General features: G+C 40.3%; 2 protein-coding genes across 2 annotated transcripts; one reads left to right on the top strand and one right to left on the bottom strand.

Annotated features, from left to right (window-relative positions):
• Positions 1-416: 416 nt before the first annotated feature.
• LOC139716043 (uncharacterized) lies at positions 417-1,792 on the bottom strand. Its single transcript, XM_071627596.1, has one exon. The coding sequence runs from the start codon at positions 1,545-1,547 to the stop codon at positions 417-419; it is 1,131 nt and encodes a 376-aa protein (XP_071483697.1). The 5' UTR covers positions 1,548-1,792.
• A 2,983-nt stretch (positions 1,793-4,775) lies between these two features.
• LOC139716042 (uncharacterized) lies at positions 4,776-7,001 on the top strand. Its single transcript, XM_071627595.1, has one exon. The coding sequence runs from the start codon at positions 4,776-4,778 to the stop codon at positions 6,999-7,001; it is 2,226 nt and encodes a 741-aa protein (XP_071483696.1).
• Positions 7,002-20,496: the final 13,495 nt, after the last annotated feature.

Below are 20,496 nucleotides of genomic sequence, written 5' to 3'. Positions count from 1 at the left end.
AAGTGTGTTATTGCCTAATATCAAATCAACACCAACAAGGTTTTCAACGACTAAAGCAGAAATTTCGAATTTGTAACCTTGAATTGTGACTCTGAATTTAATCGCGGTTCGCGCTTCAAGGAACTGCCCGTTCCCTAGTTTAAATCGAGTAGGAGTCACGCTCTGCCTCTTTAGGTTGGAAAGATGTGGAGTTGATTTAACATAGCGGTCAGAAATCAATGTCTTGGTAGCACCACTGTCAAAAAGAATGAAAATGTGCTTACCACTGTCAATTCGTCCCTTTACAAAGTTATTACTAGTCAGTTGCAGGTCTACGTCCTCTGTCCCTAAGTATGTCGATTTGAGTTTTTGTCCGTCCCTAGGCCTGAGGTGTTCATTTTGGGAGGTGGAATAGAGAGCGCTTCTATTTTCCTCCCTTAATGAAAACCCTGGGGATGTGTGTCGAAGTACTGTCCTGTGTATTGTAGATGATGTTGTTGTTGTTGTTGATGTCGATGATGATGTCGGTTATAGTCATCGTATTGTTGTCTGTGGGGTGGGGGTGGTCCGTAATATTGGGGTCGTCTCTCGCGTTCAATGTCTCTCAACCTATGCCGACAATCCCTCCAAAAATGGCCAGGAATGTGACAATAGTCACACTTGCCAGCGAATCGAGGTCGAGACCGTTGGTCGCGTCCTCGGCTTTGTGACCGATAACGATCACGAGAAGGAGAGCGCCGTCCAGGATGTCTGTCTCTACTATCATGTCGTCTGTCTCTACTTAAACTACGTCTGTAGTCAGAATGATGTCGGTCCCTACTTAGACTACGTTCATGTCTGCTGTGGTCATCCCTATGTCGAGTCCTACTAGCGCTGCGGCTGGTACTGCGGTCAGAGTCATTGTGTTGGGAATGTCGATTTCGTCTTCGTCCTCGGGAGTCTTTCTGTTCGGTTTTAAATCTAAGGGAGGAAATTTCCTCACTTAGGAGGTCGACATCGTCTTGGGTTGCGAATGTCACTTCTTTTGTCGGGGTAGTGTCAGTCCTAAGATCTATGAAAAGCTGCGCTTTCGCGGCTATCTCGTCAGGGGTGGTCGTTGATGTCGGCGATGCCATAAGAATGGCGGCACGACAGTCGGGGGTCAGTGCAGCAAGTAAACGGTCCTTTATTTGCTTCTCCCCATAGTCTATGTAGGAGGCAGTCTGTCTGAGTCGTTGGAGAAAAGTTTCGACACTCTCTCCATCAGTCATAGTCATGGTGTTAAAGTCAGTAACCCTAGCAAAAGTCGATTTGGCGGGGCTAAATCGCCTAGTGAAAGCCGTCTTTAGGTCGTCATAGGTAGTGAAAGTCAATTTGTCTATCCAGAGTCTGGCCTGTCCCTCTAATGTCCGCTTGAAAGTCTTAAGTATAGTCGTCAAGTTGCCAGCTTTGTCCGAGTCAATGTCATGGGCGTCTAAATAGTCTTCAAAGGTCAAAATATGGGCAGTACAGTCATTGTAATCTAGTCGGCTGCCAGAAAATTTAGTCGGTAAAAAGTCGGTCTGTCGGAGGGTCCTACTGGTGGTCATGGTGTAATATTGAGTAACACAAAGCCTATCTAATCAAATATCAAAGTCAAAGATCAGTAATAACAGTCAAACAAATATGAGTATGAAAGGAAACACATGAGGATTAAATACAAATACTGTAACCAGTCAAAATAAAATAATGCAAACTCAGTAAGCACTAATCAAAATCAACATGCTCTCAAATATCTCTCACACTGGGACAGTAATAACAATCAAAGTTCCACTTACCCAATGTGAAAGGGTTCAACCAAGTCTCCAATTCCCAAAATGATTGCATAGTATAGTATTCCAAAAACAAGAAAATAATCACAAGCAGTCAAACTATCAGTCCTCCAAGTTAAGAGTCAATTATCCTTGAAAATGCTATTAGTGTTTACACTGTAAGTGTCTGGTCCTGAATCTGTCTGGTAGTCCTATCGTTGTCAAAATGTGTCAGTCATTATTCAGCAAAGCGTCCATTTTTGAAGAATTTTCCCTGGAGCTGCATCCGCGTCAACACCAGTCATGGGTCCTCCTCGTACGTCCCTCAGGTCGTGGTCGTCGTAGTCCTCGATGCGTCGTCATCAAAGTCTTCTTGATGTCGCCATCCAGGTCACGGTCATCACCATTGTTAATAGGTGGAGGTTCAAGTCGTCGGTCGTCAATCCGTCGTCATTCTTTTGCAAAGGCCATGTCACCACAAAGTTTGTTGTCTGTCTAATTGTTGAAGTCCATCGCCTGATTCAGCACTGCAGTTTCGAAGTCGACGAAAAATCTGTTATAGTGACATTTCAACAATTTTCAGGTCGCATGCTGCCACGGTCCTATTAATGCTCGGCCTGCATGGTCTGGTGAAAGTCTCCTTCCAAAAGCGATGTCGAGTTGTAATGATGAGGTATTCCGATATAGGATCGATACAAGGTTCTCCACCATGTAATGTAACGGGTGGTGTTACATTTGGAATATTATTATGAAGCAGAAATGAAGGAGCTCAGGTACAGTTGTGGTACATTTCATCGATGCAAAGTGTTTATTCCCAATCGTTCAGAAATATCATGATGAAGTTCAATGACAAGTTAAATGACGAGTATGTACATCAGAGTAAAATATAGAAGTACCAAGATGCAGGAGAGAGAGCAATATCAAGTAGAGGTTGACTCTCTGATGTCGAAATCATGATCTCTCTTGGGGCCTTGGAAAGAACACCAAACTTGGAAATGTTCAATGGGTGATGGGTGAGAATTTTTGGTAAGACAACCAATCAAAAAGGGATAACTAAAAAGAGTGACCAAAGGGGTTGTCCTAAGGGGTGATGTTTGACCAATCAAAAGAGGGGGATTCTTTTGTGGAGGAGGAAGTATTATAAGATAAGGGGCAGACAAAGAGTCTGGTGGTTCACAAGGTGTGTGTATATAATCTTTGGGTAATTAAACCAGGGACAAAGAAGAGTTGTTACAAGGGTGATTGAATGACTCCTTGATGTAAACATCAAGCAAGGGTAATTAAAGACAGGAAATTAATAGTAAATAATCTTGGTGTTATATTCTGAGGTGAGTTTACAAAAACAAGGGAATTTAAGTTGAGTTGTTAATGAACAGGAAGTTATCCCAAAATATCCTAAATATACATTACAGTAAGGGACTTTAGTGTTAATCTCTATGGTTAGGGAAGCTAATAAAAAGCTCAGTAATGTAGAGGATCGAGGAGAAACACTTTAATCAGACATCCAGCATAGATCTCCGCTTAGGCAGCAGTCGTTCTTCTGGGGGGTTTCCACGTCGGTGAGATGCGAGCTCCAGCTGCCGATAAAACTGAACTCGGACAGTTATGATCCGAACTTTGGAACGGAGCTCAATCTCCATTTGCCTGCTCGCCGTCGTTTGAGCTCGGGCATCGCAGGTCAAGGCATGAGTCTGCGTGGTTGCAGGGACTAGTGAAGGCCGAGGAGCTGAGAGGACCGCCGATAGGGTAGCGTCTAGCTGAGTGGCCAAGTCAAGGGATGCTTCCAAGAGACAAGCCAAGCGACTGTGCCGAGGTCGACGACGAGTGTATCCGGCATTTATGGCGACTGAGCCAAGCTGAGGGGATCACCAGTTCAGGTCATCCAAGATAACCTAAGTTATGTATTTGTGATTTGTTTCATATTATCTTTTATGCTCAATGTATTGTTATGAACGAGAAAGTTACAAAGATTTGAAATATTAAACTCGAGCATAACTGTGTACGAACAGTTTGAATTTCCATTATTTCGGTGTCAGAGTAGCAGAGGAAAAAAAAAAAAAGTCACTCACGTGACAATTTGGAGGTCCCACCGAGACCCTGCTACCTGATTAGAAAACGTTATTCAGATACTGTTTTAACATGCTTTAGGTTTAAATGCGATGTTTGTGTTTGATTCATGATTGAAGTTTCATTGCTCGATCGTACGCATTACCGTCATATATTGCATGTTATTATTGTCGATATGATAACCGTTTCGTATGTTTGATCGGAAACATTACCCCAGTGTGAATCGTACGAGTATGTCGCCTTATGTGACAGTCTGATTGAAGTTTTTCTCCCCAAGGTTATGCCCTTGGTGTTGCCTACTAGAGGCACATGTGTGATGTGGATTCGGGTATTGAATCTGTGTGGAGTGTTGCTCCGTTTTCAAGGTTACGCCCTTGGTGTTGCATGTTATATGCATGTTTGATTGATTCGGGTTTGTGTGCATGAGTCTATGTGGAGTGTTACTCCTTTTTCAAGGTTACGCCCTTGGTATTGTCGGTTAGAGGCAGTGTGATAGATTCGGGGTTTGCATGCATGAATGAATCTGTGCGGAGTGTTATTTTATTGCAAGGTTACGCCCTTGCTTTGGTGTTGCCTGTAATAGGCATGTTTGGTAGATTGCATTGGGTTTGTACAGTCCCAAATCAATTGTATGCTCATTGGGAGATACAGCTCTAGTATGCTTATTGACAAGGCATGCTTGGTATGTGGAATGTCTGTTGAGTGAACTCGTGTCATTTCACATTGCCTGCATTCCAGTACGCTTTTGACAAGATACTAGCGGTTTGGTATGTGGAATACTTGTTGAGTGAATTTCAGCTGTTTGTCATTTGCAATTGTACGCTCGTTCGGAGATACAAATTGTTGATAAGTATGCTGGCTGCAAGGTAGTACTTTTGTCGGACTTTGATAGCTAGGTGCTAGTCAGCTGTTGTTTTGTGCGACTACACGTATGCTTAGTCTGGAAGTTACATAGTCAGTATGGCTAGTGTTGAGCAAATCAGAGAGTTCTCTTCGTTAGGCAGAGAAATGGGCCTTAGTGGTGGTGAATTGAGTAGCTTTGTTTCAGAGCGATGCCAGGCAATTGAAGCTGATCGTGAACGCGAAGCTCTAGAAAAGGCGCGCGAACATGAACTAAAATTAGCGCAGTTGCGTGTAAAGGAAGAAACAGCGAATGTTGGTAGGCCCCAGTTAGCTGGCTTAAAGCTGAAAGTAGGTCGATTTGATGACGCACATGATAAGTTTGATGCTTATGTCACAAAGTTCGAAATGTTGATGAAAAGTCAGAATATCCCGGTAGACATGTGGGTGTTGTATTTGATTTCCAATCTAACAGGCAAAGCGTTAGATGTTGTGAATCGGATGAGTGCTGATGATCGCCAGAATTATGCTACAGTGAAGCACGAGTTGATGTCGTATTATCATCTCACTGAAGAGGGGTATAGGCGGAGTTTCAGATCAGCCAAGCCAATGAAGTTCGAGCGCCCAAAACAGTTTGCTACTCGAATGAAGGGGTATTTCGATCATTGGGTGGAAGAGGCTGAGATCGGGGATACTAGAAAGGATCTAGAAGATTTGATTTTGCAAGAGCAATTTCTGATAGATTGTCCCAGAGAAGTAGTTAGGTTTGTCAAGGAACGAAAATGTAAAGATTTCAAGGAGGTAGTCGATTGTGCTGAAATCTATGTAGAAGCTCACGGTCCTCAGGCATTTTCGGGTGTACAGAGATCGGAAAGAAACCGATCAGATTCAAAGCCGGATAGCAAACCGCCCCAACAAAATCAGGTCAAGAAGAGTAGTACGTATCAGGAACCGGCTGATGCTCAGTCAAAGGCGGGAAAGGCTATGGGAAATAGGACTTTTGAGGGCAGGGGTTGCTATATGTGTGGAAACCCAAATCACATGAAAAGAGATTGTCCCATGTTGTCTAGGCCTGTATCAGCTCAAGGTTTGATGGGTGCTGGGGAAGGTACGGCCCCAAAGGTAGACATGAATGTGGCGAATGAGGTGTCGCTGGGTGAGCCCGAGCCGGGAGTTGTTGGTTCGACGGCAGGTTGTTTCCTCCTTGAGAGAGTGGCCAACGACTTTGAGTGTGTAAAGAATGAAGTGGTTGAAAAAGGTGGAATGACATACAATGATGTCGCTGCGAAGGCGAATCGTATGCCGGTTGTGTCTGGAAGATTGATGCCAGATAATACACCCGTGTCGGTTTTGCGTGATACAGGTTGTAGTACGTGCGTGGTGAAAGAGAGATTGGTTAGAAATGACCAATTAACAGGTCAACATCAGGCAGTGAGGTTAATTGACGGTACGGTTAGGCGTTTTCCCGTGGCTAAGGTAGCTGTTGACTCGCCATATTTTGAAGGGGAAGTTGAAACCGTGTGCATGCCTGATTGTTTGAGTGAGGTAGTTATCGGGAATGTAGAAGGGGCTCGTGAACCGAGTGACCCCAATCTACATTGGGTCCCAAAGAGTGTTGTGTCTGACCCGGATGTAGAGGTCATTACCCCGGATATGGGTCTAGAAAGTTCAAAGGATGGTGTACAACAGGACGTCGAGGTCGCAGTCCCGGGTGAAGTGGATGATACTGGGATGGCTGTTCAAACTCGTGCACAAAAGGTGAAGGATTCGAGGCCTAGTAAAGGTTTTACTGTTGCAGATCCTGTTGATAATGTGCGGTCGAGTGAATTTCTAAAGGAACAGAAAGATGATGAGTCGTTGCGCCCTCTACGGCGGAAAAGAGGACATGTTGATAATTTCAAGTACGAGTTCGACTATGACTGTGTGGCCGACGTTGATGATGTTGCCAAAACATACCACATCAATTTGTTGAAGAGGTACTATAGTCGAGGTGAAGAGGTACCAGTGGCCAGTTGCTTTGAGATTGAGGGGGTCGAAGGCGATGAGGAAGTTGTTGAGGTCATGGCTGACGAGGAAGATGTGGCAGAGGCTGGTTCTGGTTGGAATAGGGAGATGCCCGGTATGCTTAGCGTAGTACAGATGGAGTTTGTTGACAGGGTAACAGTAGATCCAGTCCAATGTGGAATCTCGTTGACGACTGAACGACCAGTGCGATCTCCGCCTCATAGGGTACCTCAGGCTATGGAAGAGGAAATGAGCAAGGAAGTTGATTCCATGTTGAAGTTAGGAGTAATCGAGCCTTCTAACTCTCCATCCATCGTGATAGTCAAAAAGCCGAACGGCTGACCTCATGAGTAGATTGCTGTAACTGTTTATATTGTTGTTGGTTGTAATGGTCCTTGCTTTTCCATTACATGTTGAGGAGGTAAGGCTCAAAGAAAGAGAAAAACATAATGATGAAACATATATTTGTTGAGTTGTTATGAATAAAATAATGCGCATGTAAGTGTAAATGCTACAAAAGCTTTTCTCTCTCTCTTATTTCTCTTACAGGATCAGCGAATCGCGATTACAATGTAGATGTAAAGGGATTAAGAGTAGGGAATAATGCTTAAGGCTTAGTTAAATCTCACAGTGTACGTATTCAAGTATACATGAGGTATTAGAACACTAGGCGTACTAAGAGGTAGCAGGTGTTAACCAGGTAGCAAGATTATATTTCAGCAGATTTTCATTCAGATAAACAGGTAGATAGCAATAATATTATTTTGTAAGATTTGTGCAACATGGAAGTATAGGGAAATGAAAGCAAAGGTACAAACAAACATATCAGGATATCTGAGCAGGAATATGTGATAGTAGAGATATCATTGCTAAAAGGTATCATTATTAGAGGCAATGAAGATTTTGTGTATACATGTTTGATGGTTCTATTTTAGTTTTAGAAGACTTAAAGCTTATGCATTTGAAGATGATGTATTAAGTAAGCTATAAGGCCTTTATTAGGAATACCAACAAAGCAAAAGTTGGTTGTTAAAAGCCTTGGGAGATGATTATGAATTTGTTTCTTTTCAGAACAAGGATAACAAAAAAAAGAAAAAGAATAGTGTAATGTATGATGTATACATGCTGTTGATATTGGTGTCTATAAGTCTCTTTTTGAACATATGCATATTGATATACACTGTGAATAGTATGTTGGTTGATTGAATAGCAGGTTTCATAAATTTCTTGTAGGATATAATTTTGATATCCCAATTATATCTTAAGGTGGGGGATATTGTCAGGAGAGAAATTTATCTTTGATTTTGCCAGTGAAGTGAAATCGAATTTGTTTGAGTTTGCAAAAGATTTAGAGCTTTAAAGTTGTCCTAGAAAGCCACTAGGTCAAACTGCAAGAGATTGATTGTCTGGAAATTTATATTAAATGAGACAAAGTAAAAGTTAAAGAATAAACTGGCATAGCAACAGCATGTCTAGATCAGTCAAAGTCAGACAGGGCAGTCCCATGAAATGAGACAAAGCAAAAGTTAAAGAAATAGCATGGCAACAGCATCCCCGGTTTGTAATATTATGTATTAACTCAGACTATAGAAATTGAGTGAATAGAGGTGTTATGTAATAGCTCCCATCCAGGTGGTGGCTAGGAATGTTCTCTAGCTCAGTCGAGACTCAGCTATGTCAGTGTCACTAGGGTGTTGGTTGTAGTTTATTGTTCATAAGTTCATGAGTAAAGATGTTATGTAACAGCAGTCTAGACGATGGCTAGACATATTGTGTAGAGTTTCAATAGGGCTATATTTAAGCATGATGATTGGATGATTTCTTTAGTGTAGGAAAGGCATGAAAAGGTAAGTGTATCGGAGTGTAAGGGACTTTAGTGTTAATCTCTATGGTTAGGGAAGCTAATAAAAAGCTCAGTAATGTAGAGGATCGAGGAGAAACACTTTAATCAGACATCCAGCATAGATCTCCGCTTAGGCAGCAGTCGTTCTTCTGGGGGGTTTCCACGTCGGTGAGATGCGAGCTCCAGCTGCCGATAAAACTGAACTCGGACAGTTATGATCCGAACTTTGGAACGGAGCTCAATCTCCATTTGCCTGCTCGCCGTCGTTTGAGCTCGGGCATCGCAGGTCAAGGCATGAGTCTGCGTGGTTGCAGGGACTAGTGAAGGCCGAGGAGCTGAGAGGACCGCCGATAGGGTAGCGTCTAGCTGAGTGGCCAAGTCAAGGGATGCTTCCAAGAGACAAGCCAAGCGACTGTGCCGAGGTCGACGACGAGTGTATCCGGCATTTATGGCGACTGAGCCAAGCTGAGGGGATCACCAGTTCAGGTCATCCAAGATAACCTAAGTTATGTATTTGTGATTTGTTTCATATTATCTTTTATGCTCAATGTATTGTTATGAACGAGAAAGTTACAAAGATTTGAAATATTAAACTCGAGCATAACTGTGTACGAACAGTTTGAATTTCCATTATTTCGGTGTCAGAGTAGCAGAGGAAAAAAAAAAAAGTCACTCACGTGACAACGTCCTATCCGAGAAACAGGGGACGGTAATATGATATACACACACAACATTTCTCAGTTAGACTTGGGATTCGAACCCGGGTTCTTTGGATCTTGAGGCAGACGCGCTACCAACTGAGCCAAATTGCTGCCCTAAAGTGACGTTTTAATAAAACCTTTTTTTTTTTAATGTAGGCTAACAACGAATATCACAAAGCGGAGATGGAGTTTAAATATTGATCATTATTCATTAATTACAGAAATAACCTACCACATTATATTGCTTCTCATTCTAATGAGAACAGTGCTTTCTGAGCTTTTCACAAAATATGAGAGAAAATAATAAAGAATGATGCATTATAATCATTTCACTTACAGATTCCTGAGGGCTACCAAATTTTTGAAGGAGCCAGGTGCTACGTGTTCTAGTGGATTACCCTCAATAGACCTGTCAAATGAAATACAAAGAAGCATTAGTGGACTAATCATCACATATTTCAAATTAAACTGACAATATTAGTTTTATCATGAAGCGTTTTCTACCACACGTATAACATCAACACTTATACCTCTGAGAACCAAAGGATATTGTAAGAGATCTCTGGTCATGGAATCACCTATTACAAATCTTTTGGGGGAAATTATAAACTCATCATCATTGAATTGACACACGTGAATTTCAATGTATTAATCATGTATATCTATGTCTAGATACTAAATATCTAGTGGGCTTTTTGCAAGGATTCATGCAATACGTACATTATCGACTGTCAAAAACTCCGAGATGCGATGTCATCTTTCTTTCTTAAAACCCCTCAACACAGTCATGAGCGTTGCTAATGCGTCGCAAATGAAGGCGGAATAACAATAATATAGTAGATTCAATACCAAGTCTTTAATAACTGCAAGAGTAAGCAACAATACTCACAAAAGAAGCAACTTCTTCTCTATGCCTGTAAAGAGCGTTGCATTCACTTCCGTTATAAGGTTGTAGGTGAGAGCTCTGGAATATGAGAGGCGGAATAGGAGATGCTTATTAAAACAACAAACCTTCAAGATCGTGCTTGATAAACTCTTACGAACGAGTGTTTATAATTATAAATTCATTCTGTTTTAAATTGGTTTTCTCTATAGTCTAGTCGTAGGAAGCATTCAAATGTGTTTGTATATAATTCAATCTGTAATATGTTATCCTCATGCATTCTTCGATTTATGAAATTCTAGGAGAAAGAATGATGAGTTCATATTACACCTGCTTCCCTTCCTTTCATAATATAATGTTATAAAATAAATGTTATTCCAACGAGAAAATATACCATAATTATTTTGATTTAATGACTACCGTTTTTCAGAGTGATCCACACAGACCATAATTCTTCTTTATTTTTCCTTAGCATGTCCCTCATCCCTGCTGGAAAGAACACAGTGTCCCACAATATAAAACACAATGTGAAACACATTGTGAACACAGTGTGAAATCTCTTCACACTGTTAAACTCGAACATTTTAAAAATGTGAACACATTGTGGATCACCAATTTACAGTGCGAAACAGAACATTAATGTGAATAATCTGTGAAAAACCACACCACAGTGTGAAATAATCTTCACACTGTTAAATTTGAGCGTTTTCACATTAGTCGACTATATGAACACAGTGTGAACACACTGTGGAACACTGTTCTTTCCAACAGGGATGTATACTCACAGTCGTTGCAAAGATCGCCCTACATCTTTGAAGGCACCTGGTCTAAAATTACCCAGTCGGTTTTTGTTGAGGTCTCTGCCATGAAATATAATATAAGCACAAAAACATACTTATAAGCCCATTTTGCATGACATTTAAAAAAACATTTACGACTCGCGGTTTGAAATGTTGAGATAGTCTTAGAAGTATTCTTTATTTGCATATACGTAGTTCAAGAGGTAAACAATAAAAGTTCATAGGAAAATGATTCTCATTAGGTTAAACGTGTTTTTTTTTCGTTTTTTGATTGTTTTTTTTTGTGGTTTTCCACAATCTTTTTCGAACGTGAAATGTACAACTTATTTTTGTTTTGTTTTCTTTTACCATGGGTAGTAATTGCTTCCTTTGTTATTCTTCCGACCACAACAGGAACATCAGTATAAAGTTATGCTTTCTCCCCTCCCCCGAGAAAACAACAACAGCAAACAAACAAATTAATGTTCCCGTTACAACAATTGCATTTGATATAACCTCAGCATACCTATCCACTCGATTTTTGGCTCTTTAGTTTCCATTATAATGCCATAGTTTGAATGAGTAATGTGTCCTGTATTATCTAAATAAATAGGACAGGACACAGAGGCATTATGGCATATACAATATAATCACAGTTCAATTTCATATTTATCCTTATTTATTTCATTTATATTCTTTCTTGCATAAAAATAAAAAAAAATGTGTCCACTACTTTTTGCGATTAAGTAAAGATAGATAATGAGCGATTGACGGGTAAGGTATAGCAGCAAAAATTGTGAAACGATTGAAAATAATTACAGTGCTTGCAATCTAGAAAAAAAAAAAGATGTCAAGGAATGCTGCACAAAGTAAGTTAGTATAAAAAGTAACGTGAATACTTACATTAAGAACACATTGTGAAGGTCCGTGAAACAACCATTTTCTAGCCGCCATAGCTTATTGCCGTCTAGATATCTTTGTATATAGAAGAGAATCAGAGAAGAAGAAAATTGTGACAAAGAGAAGAAAAGAAATTTAATAATTGAGAAGATTCGTCCCCGCTGTTCTTTGTTTTGTTTTGTTTTTTTTTAATTCGTTTTTTTTTTTTACATTTTGATGATAGCCTTGTCTGGCAGAATGCTTATACTGTCTGGAAGATTTTGATACATTTACGAAGGATTATAAGCAGCATATCAAAGACAATGTATGTTTACACCCCTAAGCCGCTTCTTCATTCGAAAACTCTGTGAACATAAAATCATTCTGCCCGTTGGCATGTTGGCATCTTCATTTTAAAGGGTGTGTACAGTTCTGGTCGAGGTGAGAATTTAGCTTTTAACGTTTTGCGAGATATTCAGAAACCACTCTATGAGATGTCAAAGAGCATGCAATTCTAAGGGGTATCAAAAGTTTAGATGAACATCGGTTTTGAAGTGGCCGAGATATCCAAAAACAACGTGAAACAAAGAGATCCTGATAAAGTTGTGGCCTGTCGCCTTTTATTATTATCACTTTTTTGGATATCTCAGCCATTTGAAAACCAATTTTCATCAAATACACGTTGAATCCTTCTTAAAGTACATGCTCTTTCATATTTCATTTAGGTTTCTCATTATGTCACTTAGGAATGTAAAAAACATGAATCCCAACCTCAAAGAGTACTGTACAGCCCCTTTAATCTTGTGTTAACAGTTACTTCAAACTGAATGTACTGTAGATTAGCATTTTTACATTCGATATAGGGATACCCTTCACACTGATGTGTTCACTTTTTTTACTATTCTCATTTGTGCAATATCTATGGTCAAACCTATTCGTATACCTATCAAAACTGCATGTATCATCTTATCATGTAAATTTAACGTTTCACCCACCTATGTTTTCCTATCTTATACTGTAATGACGGATTCAAAACCTAATTGAAACACGCTGAAAATGCGTTTTTATTCATCGCTGTTTTGTTCGTAAATCTGCCCGAATATACAGGTGTCATAGCTGATGTGTCGTCCGTATAATACTCATGATTCAAAATAATGTTCTGTGTGGTCATACTTACAATAAACGCACGTTGAATAACCCTCTGAAAGTGTCTCTTTCTAGATGTGTTAAACTGTTGTTGAAGAGAAATCTGTGCATGATGTGGGTAGTGAGATAGGACAGTATTGAGTTTTGGAGGAGAGTTTCTATAACGTTACCATTATACCATTCATAATAATACATGATAATGATAACTGCACTTATATTGGCGCTTAGCGCACTAGTGTTATTTATACTCAATAAAACTAGAAAACACATTAACATAAAGACAATGCAAAACCAAAATAACAGTAACGAAAAGAAAAAAAATGTTGTGGAGTAATACAAAAATTAGTAACTGTTGTGTGCACCTCTAGAAAAAAAATACAACTGATTAAAAAGATGGGTTTTGAAAAGAACTTTAAATGATTCAATTAGGCATTCTGGATATGAAGAGGTTTTTTATCTAAAGGGTGGGGGCAATGGAGGAGAAGGCTCTGTCACAACAACTGGTTTTTGTATGTGGGTATAGAAGTAATTGGAGAGAGGAAAATGATCGGAGGGGTCTGGCAGAATAGAAGGAACGAAGAGAGACAATGTTTTGAAGATACGTGGGTGTATTATATGAGGAGCTTTCGGTGTATGCAAAAGGCTTTTGTGTATATACTTTCATTTTGTATGATAACAATGTACGGCAAACAATACCGAAACGAGATCTCAGGCACTGTGATTGATTTGATTTGATTATATGAATTAAATAGGATGAAAAAAGGGAAACAGCTCTGTATATTTCATTGACGGGGATCGTATTTATTCAACAACCCTTTTCCAGCTGATACCACGTCTTCAACACAATAATGCTGTTATTATTATGCAAGCAAATTCATGTATAAGTATTCAAAGTGCAAGGAGATACAACCCTATGTGGAAAGAACACAGTGTCCCACCGTGTGTTCACAGTGTCTTCACAGTGTCTTCACAAAGTCGATTATGTGAAAACAGTGTGTGGATTATTTCACACTGTGGTGTGGTTTTCACAGTGTGTTCATATAGTAATGCTTTGTTTCACACTGTGATGACTCTCATTGTGTTCACACTGTTAAAATGCTCGAATTCAATAGTGTGAAGAGATTTCACACTGTGTTTCTCACACTGTGGGCACTGTGTTCTTTCCAGCAGGGTTAACAAAGGAAGCTTGCATGCAAATTACAGAGCCTTCATGACTATACGTACAATTTCCATACACGATGAAGTCCCTCAAACAGACCGGGTCTAACGTGAGTAAGCTGATTCGACGACAGGTCACTGCATAAATATGGCATAAATCAAATCAAAATTGATGGACTCTTATTAGTATCACCAGATCTATAAATCTGCACAAATCCTTTTAAATAGACATTTGTCAGCGTTTTAAGAATACGAACAAAACAAGCAGTAACGGTAACAATTAATCAAAAGAAATATTTATCTTTTTTTTTAAATTCCGTCCATAACTGTTATATTACGTATTCTAGGAACACTCCCAAAATGTTTCCGACGGTCACTGTTATTGCTAGTACAGGTAAATGTGCATTTTTCCCCTATATCAAGGATGCATTCTATCCAAAGTATCCAAAGGCTGGTCATAGTTACGTTCAGACGGCGATCCTTAACCGCGATATGCTTTGCTCGATATTATCGTTAATCTCAATTCTCGCTGTGTATGCCAGCAATTTATCTGTGTGGGACTAGACTTTCAGCGGTAGATTTAAACATGGAAGCTGAAATGAACAGGTTCGCTACTTTTACAGAGACTGATCTATATAAACAGTATCTCAGACAATAAGGACACAAAGGATGTCATCAGATACCCCCTACGAATTTTGGACTCCTACTGTTCTGAAAAAGGAATCAATCCGACGGATATTGAGCAAGTCAACCCAAGATTTGTGCCGTTTTCTCCGTACATTCTACGCGGAAGTGCGCCGTGGAAATGGGTAGCGTGTGTACGGTATACGCTAAGCGCTCGTTGATCACGCTACGCTATGAACTTTTACTACGACATTTACAACACACTCTCGGAATCCACATGTGCAGCAATGGTGACGTCAATGATGCCTGGCACGAGCCTTGTGTTTAAATCCAGTAGATCCCTAATCCTACAAAACATCATCTAGTCCTGGTCCTGGACCCACTGTGCAGTAAGTAGGGCGTCTAACGTGTTACTGTTAGATCCATGGTAGACCTATTGTAGGGCCAAGTGTTAACTAACGTTAACTCTGTCGCTCGTAAGTGACGTAGATTCTAGTATAACGTTAGGCCAGGGCCCCGACCTAACCTATCGTAGGGCCTAGAAAACGTTAGATATAACCACGTAGACCCTAGACTCTATACTTGAATTTGGATCTTCAGGATTTTGTCTACACAGGTTCAAACAAACTGGTATTATTGCTTGTCTAGACACGTGTAAAGTCTTAAATGATTTAGGCTTTCATATTTTTTTTCAATTTATCTTGCCTGGATATGTATGCTATTTTATATAACACATAGTGCATGACATCTTATTGCACTATAACAAGTACCAAGCACCTCCAAATTCTGAATTTGCCCTCAGGCAATTATATTCAATTCGGCCTGCGGCCTCATTGAATATAACTAGCCTTCGGGGCAAATTCAGAATTTGTCGGTGCTTATATTGTTATAGTGCATTCAGCCTTTACTTTGACTACTGTACAAGTTAAGCGGAAGTGAGAGAAAAAGGGTGACAAACTGTTTCACTTTATAAACGGTCTGATAAATGTTACTTGCTGCAGTGACTCCTCAACATAAGGAATATCGAATTACATCCTAGTATAACCGTTATCAAAATAATTGGACACAAAAATATAAATCAAAAGACGCAACTCACAGGATATGAATGTTTTCAAATCTCCGGAATGACCCTGCTGCTAAATTTCCAGTATTTGCTCCGAACAAGTTCCTAGATTGATAGGAAACATACGTAAAGTCATGTAAGTAGTTTAATAGAGCACTTTTTAGATGTACAGGTATCTAGAACGGAAGTAGATTAACCCTTTGAGTGTTGTTAGTGTCAATTGATTTTGTAAAATGGCACAACACTAATAATACTCAAAGCAAAAGGGCAAGAGAATAACGTACTAAGTATTTGGACACTTGAACCTGTTTATAGGATGTTTTCTTGGTAGTCTATAGCTGGTGCAAAGCTTTGTTTTATTTTTTGTGTGTGTAATTTCGGACATCCTGCTGGTTATAGCAGTTCTAGCCGATCTCCGTGGGCCAAGCGTAATATGAATACATTGTCTGGCATAGAAGAAAAATCGGGAAAGCGACAATTTATTTGTTATCTATTAGTGCTTTGTTGCATCGAGTTTCCCCTGTTAAGATTTTATTTTGATGACAATATTATGATGACAATTAAAAGTGATAAAGCTACCAACAGCAGCAAGTCTGGGGGTGGGGGTGGGGCGTTTTCTAAATCCAACAATAAAGTCATGAAAAGTCAGAAAATCTCTCTCTTAGGAGCTCATGATTATGATCTACTTACAGGATGATAGCCTTCTTTGCTGTCTCCTTTGCGTATTCTTGGTTCCAGCCGTTTGTACAATTAACCCACCAAGGCAGCCAATTGGGCTTTCCACCAGATGGCGGGAGGGGACCGTGAAGCTCATTGTACGGTGACTCCCCGCAAAAGCACCCCGGTGGACATCGGAGGGTTTCTGGATAGTAAAAACAGCGGCTGCCATCAATTCATTCATCCGAGGGTTATGTAAGGCCTACTTTATAGTGATCAACAAAATTTGAAAATAAAAGATAATAAAGATTAGACTGACAAAAAAAAAAAAAAAAAACGGCCGTGTACTTCGATTCAAATTCTGCAGGTATGGGTACCTGCATTTCCCCAGAACATGTTCATTCATTAAATCTTCTAATACCCTCTGTTTATGTAAGCCATGATATTCATGAATGACCTGCCAGTATGTGTTTAGGGAAAGACCACCATTACTTTCTTGCAGTGAGGTAAGCGATTTGATATTTTTGTCAAGTACTCTCCCCAGCCCCGACAAATTTCTTAAATCCTAGAGTAGGGTTATACTTATCGCACATCTCTCTGGGTAACAGTTTTGCTTCTGTGTAGATGAAGTTATGCATACGATCCATGTATTACACCTGACAAGAATTCTCCTTTATAGCTTGATAGTAAATTCTACACAAAACTGTACAAAACGTCACATATATGATTAACAATACAACGTTTGAAAATCATATCTTTTTTTTATGTATTCACTCGTTAATTCACGTATCTGTTCATTTATCTATTTATCCAAGGAAGGCAAATTCCACCTATTTATTCATTTGATAAAATCCTTTCGGAAATTTTAGGTCACGGAATGACAGCAGTGATCTGGACATAGAACTAACCACAGTTTTCCTCATCGTCCGATAGAGGGCAGTCGTACACGCCATCACATTGGTAGTCAGCATCCAAGCATATGTCGTTTCCTCGACACAAATACGAGTCAGCACTGCAATCTGCGTGACATCAGTGGTGGTAGTAAAACGCGTTAAAAGTACTAGAAAATGCACGATATAAAAAAAGTCTTCTCCCCTTTTAATAACGAAATTTAATTCCGCCATTTTGTCCACTGTGTTGCTTGTCTCATATCGTCGGATGAGAATGATAAGGGCGTTAAGTTGCCACTAAACCCATAGTGTTCGAGACAACTTAAAGTCCTTCTCATTCTCAACAGATGATTATCAAACATGATTAAAGATCATCTAGGAAGTACTTGCCATTTGTAGGGATTTAAAAAAAAGGCACTCACGTTTCGAGAATCATTAATGCATTAAGGTGTGTGTGCGTGTGCATAGGCGTACCCAGGATTTTTTAGAGGGGGGTGTTCAGTGGCGTACCGTGGGTCAAGACATTGGGGGGGGGGGGGGCGCACCTCATGGCCGGAAGCAACATCAGAATTGCATAATTGTACAATTAAATGCGAGCGAGCGGAGCGAGCGAGCTTGAAAATTTTGATATTTTACAGTCCCCAAACTGCCGTTTGTAGCTATGTATAATAATATATGTATATATATATATATATATATATATATATATATATTTGCTTTGGAAATTAAGGGGGTTGCACCGGGTGCAACTGCTGGCAGTTGCTGGCAGTAACATCAGGAGAATGGCATAACGATTAAATGCGAGCGAGCGAAGCGAGCGAGCTTGAAAATTTTGACATTTTAAGTCCCCAAACTGCCGTTGGCAGCTATATTTTTTTGCTTTAGAAATTAAGGGGAGGGGGCGCACTGGGCGCAACTGCTGGTAATTACTGACAGCAACATCAGGAGAATTGCATATGCGAGCGAGCGAAGCGAGCGAGCTTGAAAATTTTGACATTTTACAGTCCCAAAACTGCCGTTTGTAGCTATATTTTTTCGCCTTAGAAATTAAGGGGAGGGGAAGCACCGGGCGCAACTGCTGGCAATTACTGACAGCAACATCAGGAGAATTGCATAACGATAAAATGCGAGCGAGTGAAGCGAGCGAGCTTAAAAATTTTGACATTTTACAGTCCCAAAACTGCCCTTTGTAGCTATATTTTTTCGCTTTGGAAATTAAGGGTAGGGGGCGCACCGGGCGCAACTGCTGGCAATTGCTGACAGCAACATCAGGAGAATTGCATAACGATTAAATGCGAGCGAACGAAGCGAGCGAGCTTGAAAATTTTGACATTTTACAGTCCTCAAACTGCCGTTTGTAGCTATATTTTTTCGCTTTAGAAATTAATGGGAGGGGCTCACCGGGCGCAACTGCTGGCAATTACTGACGGCAACATCAGGAGAATTGCATAACGATTAAATGCGACCGAGCGAAGCAAGCGAGCTTGAAAATTTTGATATTTTACAGTCCCAAAACTGCCGTTTGTAGCTATGTATAATAATATATGTATATATATATATATATATATATATATATATATTTGCTTTGGACATTAAGGGGGTTGCACCGGGTGCAACTGCTGGCAGTTGCTGGCAGTAACATCAGGAGAATGGCATAACGATTAAATGCGAGCGAGCGAAGCGAGCGAGCTTGAAAATTTTGACATTTTAAGTCCCCAAACTGCCGTTGGCAGCTATATTTTTTCGCTTTAGAAATTAAGGGGAGGGGGCGCACCGGGCGCAACTGCTGGTAATTACTGACAGCAACATCAGTAGAATTGCATAACGATTAAATGCGAGCGAGCGAAGCGAGCGAGCTTGAAAATTTTGACATTTTACAGTCCCAAAACTGCCGTTTGTAGCTATATTTTTTCGCCTTAGAAATTAAGGGGAGGAGGCGCATCGGGCGCAATTGCTGGCAATTTGACAGCAACATCAGGAGAATTGCATAACGATAAAATGCGAGCGAGCAAAGCGAGCGAGCTTGAAAATTTTGACATTTTACATTCCCAAAACTGCCGTTTGTAGCTATATTTTTTCGCTTTGGAAATTAAGGGGAGGGGGCGCACCGGGCGCAACTGCTGGCAATTACTGACAGCAACATCAGGAGAATTGCATAACGATTAAATGCGAGCGAGCGAAGCGAGCGAGCTTGAAAATTTTGACATTTTTACAGTCCCCAAACTGCCGTTTGTAGCTATATTTTTTCGCTTTGGAAATTCGGGGGGGGGGGGGGCGGGGGCGCACCGGGCGCAACTGCTGGCAATTACTGGCAGTAACATCAGGAGAATGGAATATAACGGTTAAATGCGAGCGAGGGAAGCGAGCGAGCTTTAAAATTTTGACATTGTACCGTCCAAAAACTGTCGTTTGTGGCTACATGTATATATATTTTTTTTCGCATTGGAAGGAGGGGGCGCCCGGTGCGCCCCCTGGATCCGCCACTGGTCGTCAAGGGTGTCGGTTTATGTTCATGATTGGGGGAGGTATGACCAGCGAGCTTGAAAATTTTGACATTTTACAGTCCCCAAACTGCCGTTTGTAGCTATGTATAATAATATATGTATATATATATATATATATATATATATATATATATATATATTTGCTTTGGAAATTAAGGGGGTTGCACCGGGTGCAACTGCTGGCAGTTGCTGGCAGTAACATCAGGAGAATGGCATAACGATTAAATGCGAGCGAGCGAAGCGAGCGAGCTTGAAAATTTTGACATTTTAAGTCCCCAAACTGCCGTTGGCAGCTATATTTTTTCGCTTTAGAAATTAAGGGGAGGGGGCGCACCGGGTGCAACTGCTGGCAGTTGCTGGCAGTAACATCAGGAGAATGGCATAACGATTAAATGCGAGCGAAAGTCCACTTGATATGCTTTTTCGAGCACTTAAAAGGTTTTTTTTTTTTGAGGGTGATATAAAATCTGATAAATTTAAGAGGGGTCTTTTGAGGGTGATTTAAATGTATAAATAGGCAACCCTAAATTTTGATATATTTTGGCGAGCGAGCGCAGCAAGCGAGCCGAAAATTTTTATATTTCAGCTTTATACATAACATGGAATTCTTGTCATTTTTGGTTATTAAATCTTCAAATTACAATTCTAATCATAGTGACGGCCTTATAGATAACGATTTGTTCCAACAGTGTCCAACCCCATCCCGGTAG

Source organism: Diadema antillarum, unplaced genomic scaffold (assembly GCF_040938485.1).
Source record: "Diadema antillarum isolate AM-2024a unplaced genomic scaffold, OU_Dant_1.0 scf00000060, whole genome shotgun sequence".
NCBI lineage: Eukaryota > Metazoa > Echinodermata > Echinoidea > Diadematoida > Diadematidae > Diadema > Diadema antillarum.
This window is presented reverse-complemented; position numbering and strand designations above follow the sequence as displayed.